The sequence below is a fragment of the Cyprinodon variegatus genome, unplaced genomic scaffold (genome assembly GCF_000732505.1).
Source record: "Cyprinodon variegatus isolate N-32 unplaced genomic scaffold, C_variegatus-1.0 Scaffold169, whole genome shotgun sequence".
NCBI lineage: Eukaryota > Metazoa > Chordata > Actinopteri > Cyprinodontiformes > Cyprinodontidae > Cyprinodon > Cyprinodon variegatus.
This window is the reverse complement of record NW_015150622.1, coordinates 1489003-1497608: the sequence shown is the minus strand read 5'-3', so window position 1 is coordinate 1497608 and position 8606 is coordinate 1489003. Positions and strand designations below refer to the sequence as shown.

General features: G+C 35.1%; 1 protein-coding gene across 1 annotated transcript; it reads left to right on the top strand.

The window, feature by feature from the left end:
• Positions 1-2071: 2071 nt before the first annotated feature.
• Positions 2072-7017, top strand: LOC107086983 (organic solute transporter subunit alpha-like). The gene is made up of 8 exons (XM_015378301.1): positions 2072-2184; positions 2336-2487; positions 2648-2721; positions 4072-4230; positions 4387-4498; positions 4580-4726; positions 6615-6720; positions 6821-7017. Exons 1-8 carry the CDS (start codon positions 2109-2111, stop codon positions 6979-6981), a joined length of 987 nt encoding a protein of 328 aa, XP_015233787.1. The 5' UTR covers positions 2072-2108; the 3' UTR covers positions 6982-7017.
• The last annotated feature ends 1589 nt before the right edge of the window (positions 7018-8606 follow it).

The window sequence follows — 8606 nt, the reverse complement described above, 5'->3', positions numbered from 1 at the left end:
TGTCATTTTTAGTAATTCCACTGGTAGTCTGTTTTGCTCAAATAGCAATAGAGGCCTGTCTCTAATTCTTGTCTCTTTCCAATAAAGGCCTGGACCGCGATGCACTTGAGTGAAATAAAGGCCCGGGCCTATATTAGAGGATTTACGGTAACAGTAAAACAAGTAGGTTCATTAATCAGCAAATAAAAGCAGCATGGGAACCAAAAAGTTCTCTTCCAGCAGTTCTTTGAGGTAGGGAGGGGCATGTCTGTATGTAGATTTGTGTGAGAGGAGGGAGACCTTATAGTCACTACTTTTAAAGAGGGGAGGCCAATTTGTGACTATTGATGAGAGAGGGCATAGCCAGAAAGAGTGATGCTGGTTTTAGATGATGACTGGGTCTAATGTAGGGCTGCAGATTAGACTGACTTTGGTTTTGGAGGTATTTAGTTGAGGAAGTTAAGCTACAGCAATACCTTAATCTCCAGACAGGCAATGGGTGGTGATAGAGCTGATGAGGCTCGGGTTGCAGCTGTGGCATTATGATAAATTTGTGTGTTAATGAGAAGCCATAATTGATTAAGTCCTTTACAAATGGAGTGAGGTACAGAGGTAATAGCACAGGACCAGGAACTGTTGGCCTCAGCAGATGACCGCTCACACTGAGCCTCGTTCTACTGGAGGTTTCTTCCTGTTAAAAGGAAGTTTTCCTCTCCACTGTCGCTACAAGCATGCTTGGTGTGAGGAATAGCTTTTGAATGAGTCGATGCAATCAGCTGGTTTTCCTTAGATAGAAAACCTTGACCCAATCTGATTGTATGATCTCGCTGAATTGTCTCTGTTAAGTGCCTTGAAACGACATGTGTTGTGAATTGCCGCTATGTAAATAAAAATAATTTAATTGAAGGGGTCTGCTCTCGAAAGGTTTAAATGTTCATCCACTACTTTGGAAATCAACGATTTCTTATTTTTTCAAATGTTGTTTTTCACTAACAAGATGATTCTCAAATCTGATATCCTCTTAAGAGCTTAAATGTATTTACTGGATTGGAAATTTAAGATTGTGAAACTATTATTTATCCACACTGACCAAAATAAATGGCCAGTAAAGCCTCCTGCTAGGGTCTGATTCTTTCTCTTGATCCAAACCATTATTGCATTAGGTCATGCTATTGTGGTAATCTACATTTTAATCACAACGAAACTTTGCTTGACTGAAAATGGTCCAAAATTATGTCTCCCAACTTCTAACCAATACATGCGGAAATAGATACATACAATAGATTGCTCTTAAATCTAGACCTCAAATTTAATTCTTGGTTTTTTAATATCTTATTCTGTACATGTAAGCATTCACTATCCTCAGAGAAAAGATATGTGATAATTTGACCTTTTCTCTGGAAAACTACATATAGAGTTAACAGGAGATACTTAACTGGATACTTAGCTGGATGAGGTGAATGGCCTCAGTGTCACAACAAATGTGAAGTAGTGTGATAGTTTATACATTACCCAAGATTTTACAAGGATCAGCTTGTATTTTTTTTTTTTTTGCTTTGTCTGCAAAAGTATAGGAATAGTTCAAAAGGTTGAAGTTATTATTTTTATTTATTTTTTTAAGTTTGGCTCCCCTATCACTGATAATATTTAAACAAATGTAATAATTCTGCTTAAGCAATGAATTTAATTCAATCTCTATTGGAAGCTGTTAGGCAAATTCGACACCAGATGATTGGAGGGTGAGAAACACTAGCTGTAAAATGCTCGAAAAAAATTCCTTTATCTCTTTATACTCTATTTTATTTTCATGTAAGGAATCAACACACCCTGTCAAAGTCCAGCCCTTCATTTTAATGCTCTGTCTCACCCGATTCACTAAAACTCTGCCCTTGATGGTTCTCTAATCACTATGACTCAAGACTGTGAATGAATAAGCAGCGGCGACTGCTGTTTAAAACCGTGACCTATAGGCTGTGTGTCTTCACTCCATCACAGTCGGCTGAAGCGTAAAGAGCAGCTGTAGGTGTTTCTGCCTCTTGAGTCCTCTGGCAATGTGAAAGGAGCACCAGCATTTTGCAGTCAAGTTGCAGTCTTTTTGAAAAAGCTTTTAAGAGGAAGACCTGGTCAACATGGATGAAGACTTCAGACGAACCATAGAGCCAGAGTGTTTACTGGAGCCTCCACTGGCTCTGGACATGATCAACCGTAAGTGAGTCTCATTACTACATCCTTGTTGCTGATTATATTACCCTAAACTGTCAGTTTGAAGTAATGAAATAAAACTTAACTGAACATGGTCCTCTATTACTTCCTGACTTTGATAATTGAATATTTCTCTTGTGTTTTTCCATGACAGGACTAGATGTTTTTGAGTTTGGACTCTATTTCGTGCTCACCTTTATGTCCTGTGTTTCCCTGCTTTTGTTCCTGGAGCAGTGTTTGTTTATTTACAAACACCTGCCTTATCCCAAGAAGACGATCGTCATCTGGATTAGTGGTGTGTCACCAGTAAGTATTCAGGTCTCAGAGGTTGTTAGAAGTTGCTGCTAAGTTTAAACCATATAGAAAACAGATAATGGACACAGCATATTACTTTAACTAACTACAAATACATTTAATGAAAATTACAGATGAACAGTATGCTGTTATTGTACTCTTTGTGTCTCAGATCATCGCCACCATGGCCTGCTTCGGGTTGTGGATTCCTCGTGCAGTGATGATCACAGACATGACGTCAGCATGGTGAGTTTTGGCTTCGTCCTCCTTACCCAACATGGTTTTTTTTTGGGGCCCAATATGAGTTGTGTTACTGTCAAGTTGGCTTGGGTTCAGTACTGGATTCTTGCATGGGACCATTTTAGGTTGGCTTGGCACATCCCATATCTGCATATGCAGACCGGCACAAGCTTGGTCGTTGCTGTGCTTCAAATGGGTTATAAAAAAGTAGAATATTTATGACCCATATTGGTTTCACTTTTCTTCCAAATTTTTAATCATCAAATCTATACAAGCAAATCAAAACTGACAGATCTATAACTTTTGCACAAACGCATTTGAAGCTCTCTTTCCAGCCTACTCACAAGGACCCCATCCGTATCTGTGGGGTGGAAGTTAGTATACAGCTGTTTTCTTAGTAATCTCTTCATTTTAATTGAAATTTCAATGCATGACACTGAGATGGGCTGCCCACATTGAATTCAAAGTATAGGACCTGGATTTGTCAGTATTACTTCTGCCTAAGCTTTACTTTAATCCTTTACATAAAGTTAAGAGGAGCCCAGATTTATTAACCAATGCAATCTGTATTTCTTACATAGCAAAGGTTTAGGATTGGCCCCTGTGTTTGTTCTTGAAAACTGTGTAAGGTGAATGGCCGCAGAGTAATAAATATAAAAGCCACAAAACCTCACCTGGAGTTCATAGTATAATTTTAACTGATTGATGAATCATTACACCCTCAGATCAAAGCTCAACCACATATAGAATAGAGAGCTCCCCTCGCTTCTTTTTTTAGAAATGATTTTGTTAGAATCCAAGCTGACAGATTTAATAAAAAGAAAACAATACAGTATGTTCATCTTAAATCTCTAATTAGATGTTACCCCCCTAATATCCTTTATAATATCTGAATTTAAACACAGATGATTTATTGGCCATTATGACCATGTTGTTAAAGATTATTAATTTCCAAGGCTATTTTTTTTTCCAGTTAACTGCAGGGAAATAGTTTTTACATGAGCAGAAGTTGTTTTTTGTTTGCTTCCCTACATAGCTGTTTTAATTAATTTTTGCCTCATTGTTTTCATCCCTTATCTCTGTGTGTTTAAAAAATTTAGTTTAATCAACAATAGAAATGTCGTGAACCTGACTTTAGAGAATGTTTGCTAATGCAGTTAAACAGATGCATGTTTCTCCCATTTTATTTGCATTGAGAGATGGAGATTTGAACTCAGCTGAGGTTTGGACAACTGTTTTTTTTTTTTTTTTTTTTTTAAACAAATAAATGAAAATAGTTCCATTATATATTTTTACTTGTTGGAGATTTAATCCGTGTTATAAGTTATGCATTAATTTCTTTTTTTCCATTTTCAGTTATTTTTCAGTTGTGGTGTACAAGATTTTGGGTTTGCTGATTGAGGAGTTTGGAGGCTCCACTCCTTTTCTAAAAATATTTGCTGGTAAAAACTTCAAGATCAGCGTAGGACCCTGCTGCTGCTGCTGCCCCTGTTTACCTCTCGTACCGATGTCACGGTACGCTTTTCTATTTGAGTTCTTCTCCCTTTTATTTGTCCCATGTTCTTTATTGATTTAAGTATTTTTATTAAGTTATTTTTCCATCATTTCATTTTATGATATCCATGTTCTACTGCTGTGCTAATGCTGTTTCTTTCTACTGCATTTGTTTAGAAAGATGTTATTCCTGCTGAAGTTGGGATCTCTACAGTATGCAATCCTAAAACCAGTTTTCTCTATCATTTCTGTAATTCTCTGGAGAAATGCCATCTATGATCCCACAAATGTAAGAGCTTAAATTACATCTTTTAATCCTTTTGTTAAGAATAAAAAAATGTGAGATGTCTTTGTGTTGTTTTTTTTTTAGCTAGGGATCAGAAGTGCAACCCTTTGGATCAACCTGTCTGTTGGTGTTCTCACCGTAATTTCCCTTTGGCCAGTCGGCATCGTCTTCATGAACCTTAACATCCTTTTACGCAGCGTGAAAATTATTCCCAAGTATGCAATGTACCAAGTAAGTCAACTTTATTTTTTTGTTGTTGTTTTTTTGCTTAATAAAGAAATTAGGCTCCAATACTACATGTAACTGTAAAATGAAAAAATAAAGCAATGTTAAATAAGGAGATACCTTTTTAGGGATACTTTTCCCTGAGGTTTTTGCCAGCTTGCCAAATAGCTCAAAATCAATCAGTCAGAGGAAAAAAAATTAAAGTATATCTGTGGGGATAAGCTGTAGAATTTACCACATTTTTAATACTTACTGTAATGGATTTATATTTGGATTTGATTTAGTCATTTTAATTCATGAATTTGTTTTGGTTTAGACCAGGTGTTCCCAAAGCAGGGGTCAGGACCCCCTGGGGGATTATTAGACATTTTTATAATGATTGTGATGTGAGGTATATGGAGGGCAAACATATGAAAGACATTAAAGTAAATATCTCATAAAAATGAACACATCTAACATCAATGGTTGGTAATAACTAGTTACATTTACTCAGTTAAACTTAATTAAATACATTTCTGACAAAAATGTACATTTAGGAGTAATTTCATTGCACCATACTTTTTACTTTACTTTAATATAGAAAATTAAAGTTTGATTAAAATTAGCTTTCTTATTTGTAGAAAATTGTTGCGTTTTACCTGTTTACTTAGACCTGTATGACATTAAATTAAGGTAATGTATGTTATACATTTAATAGATACTGTAAGTAAATAGCTTTGTATGTATGCTAAAGAACAAAAAAAAAACTATATACTAACAAAAGGGACTTGGATAAGTCTTTCTTCGGTCTGAGTTTTTATTCGTTGTATTAAATATCATATTACAGTCTTTGAAAAAAGAAATGTCCACATTTATTTACAGTCAGTCTCGTTAAATCATTTTGAAAGGTAAACAGATAGTCAGAATTTGAGTAGCCTTTTCCTAAAGAACTTTTTAACTGATACTTGATTAATTTATTGGACAGCTACATAGTACTTTTACTCAAGTAGAAATATGTTGAAGTAGTGCTACCTTTACTTGAGTACAATGTACTCACCTCTGTGCATCATTAAAGAAGTATATGTAACCCTTATTTATTTATTTTTATACATTATAAATGATCAAAAATATCAATAAATTGGGCATATTTACAAATAAATGATTAAATGTCCAATTAGATATTAAAAATCCATTAATAATAATAAAAATAGAACTGAACATAATTACTACTCTTTAACTAATACAGAACAAAGTAATTATATGTATAATTGTGGGGGTTACAGGCTGGATGTTTGGGAATCCCTGATCAGGACCATTCTCTTGCAGTATTTTAAGGGTTTCTCTGATTCTTGGAAGTAAATCCCCTTCCAAGGCCTAAACCTTTTGTAATCTCTAACAATTTTACTTCCATGGTTACTCTGTGTTTAAATCAATTTATTTATTATTATTCCCTCCAACTATAACTAAATCCCATGTAACTTTAAACGTCTCTAAAACATTATACTACCACTTGTATATTAAGTGTCCTATATATTGTTATTATTGGGGACAAAAATAGATTTTGATCTCATCCGTCCAAAGCACCATCATCCAATTTTTCACTCATTGTAATGTGTCAAAATGTGGAAGAGAGGTTCTGCATGTTAAAGTACTAGCTTTGAGGCATGCTTAATGTGAGGGATTGCCTTCGAGTCAATGAGTCGATGCAATCCACTGGTTTTCCTTGGATAGAAAAGTTTTAACAGATCTGACTGGATGATCTGGTTGAATTGTCTCTGTAAAGTGTCTTGAGATGACTTTTGTTGGGAATTGGCGCTATAGGCATAAACTGAATTGAATTGAAAAGCTAGAGCACTGCAAACATTTTCCCTCCACATGCATGCTTATAATGAGGATTTATCTATTTGCTTTTCAGCTCACATTTGTGCTGACCCAGCTGCAGACATCAATCATCAACATCCTGGCTGCAAACGGATGCATCGCCTGCTCCCCTCCTCTCTCCTCTCAGTACCGCGGATTTAGTAAGAAACAACTCTGAATACTTTTTAGCCACTTCAGCTGAAATATTACAACTCATATCATGTCTTCTTTTCTCTCTGTCTATTTTGTGGGTATCTGCAGTGTTAAGTCAGAAGATGCTGATCATGGAGATGTTCATCATAAGCCTTTTCACCCGGTATTTATACCGTCGCTTGTACGATCCAGTTGAAATTGAGGAGCAAGAGATTGTGCTGAACCACAAGGCAATCGTGCAGGCTCCTCTGGAGGAGCATGATGTTTAAAGAAGACCAGGAATGTCAACGCTTTCAACTAACATATTTTGGAACTGTATAACTTATGGAATATGTCATATTTACCCTTAGCATCTTGTTAAAGAATTGAGTGCATATTATTTATTGAGGTGTCATTTTTAAAGAATCATTTTTGTATTTTCAAAAATTTTCTGCATTGATGTAATTAAGATTTTTTTGCACATCAGTTGAACTGGTTGTCTTGAAAACTAAAATACAAAAAAAAAAAAAGAAAAAAGTGAACACTATTCAACTGTTGGTCATTTGGAGAAAAACAAAAGGTTGCTGTAGTTTATTTTAACTTATTAGAAACAAAGCAATATATAAAAAAGACATTTGTCTGTCTAATGTTAGTGACAGACTTTACGATTAGAGATTTTAAGTAGGCTCTGTTAGACATATGTTTAAGATTGAAATGGACTAATTTAATTTAATAGATTATAAAAGACAAGACCAAAATGACAAACAGTGAAATAAGCTTTTTTTTTAGTTACTTTGAAGCTGTGAATCAAGAACCAACCTCAGCATCATTATAAAGCTATATATTCTTACAATGCAACACAGATGAAAACTTCCATAGCGTGCAACTGACTTATGTCCCTCTGATTTATTTTTAAAGTCTACAGCTTCAATTATATCAGCTTTCTTTGCAGGTCAGCATTTAAAGGCCTTTAAATTATCTGCAACATTGGAAGTGCATCAAAGCACCTATCCCTTCTGCATCTTACCAGATGCAGAAGGGACAAAATAATCATTTATAAAGTTGATTCAGTTTTGTAATTCAATTAAAAAGTAGGTTTCGTGTAGAATCATGACAGAGCAATGCATTCAGTTGTTTTTTTTTTCTTTCTGTTTTTTGCTTCCTAGTTTTGTGGCAAAAGTAGTAGCCCATGTCTTAAATATGTCTCTTTGTTGTGGCTTCCGAAAACCTGACTTAAGACAGTATACATCCTGTATATCTGGATGTAACTCTTGTAGCTATCTTCTCAATCATTGCCTGTGCAGCTATTTCTACCATGTTTTTCCTTCCATCTAATTTTCTCTTATTATGCTTTGGTACAGCACTCAGCACGCTCTTGAATACAGCACTCCAGCTTCTAAAGCAATGGCCTTTTATGACTTGCTTTCTATGAGAATGATGTAATGGACTCATAAGTCAGCAATATTCCCTCACACTAAAGGCCATAAAGAAATATTTGCATATGATAAAAGAAGTATTTTTATTGGTGTTATGTAATATTTATATTTTCTGAGGAAGTGAATTTTGGATTTTCATTAACAGCAATCCATGCTCTCCAAAATTAAGAGAAATGTTTGAAGCGAATCATTGTGTCTGTGATGAGGATATATTTAATATACCTAATGCCTCATAAAGCTTGTGTGTCACATTTTAAAATCAAGTAACTCAAGCATATAAAGTATGAATTTTGACCCACTTACACAGGCTCATTCTGGCAGAAAGTGGATGAGAAAGCAGCTTCATTTTTGGCCCTCTTTTTTCCCTTTCCTTTTTATTACGGCCGTGTGTTGTTCCTAACATAACCACAAGAGGTCGCACGAGGGTGACCTCAAAATCTTTTTCAAATCTAGTTCAAAGCATTTTTAAATATACTAAT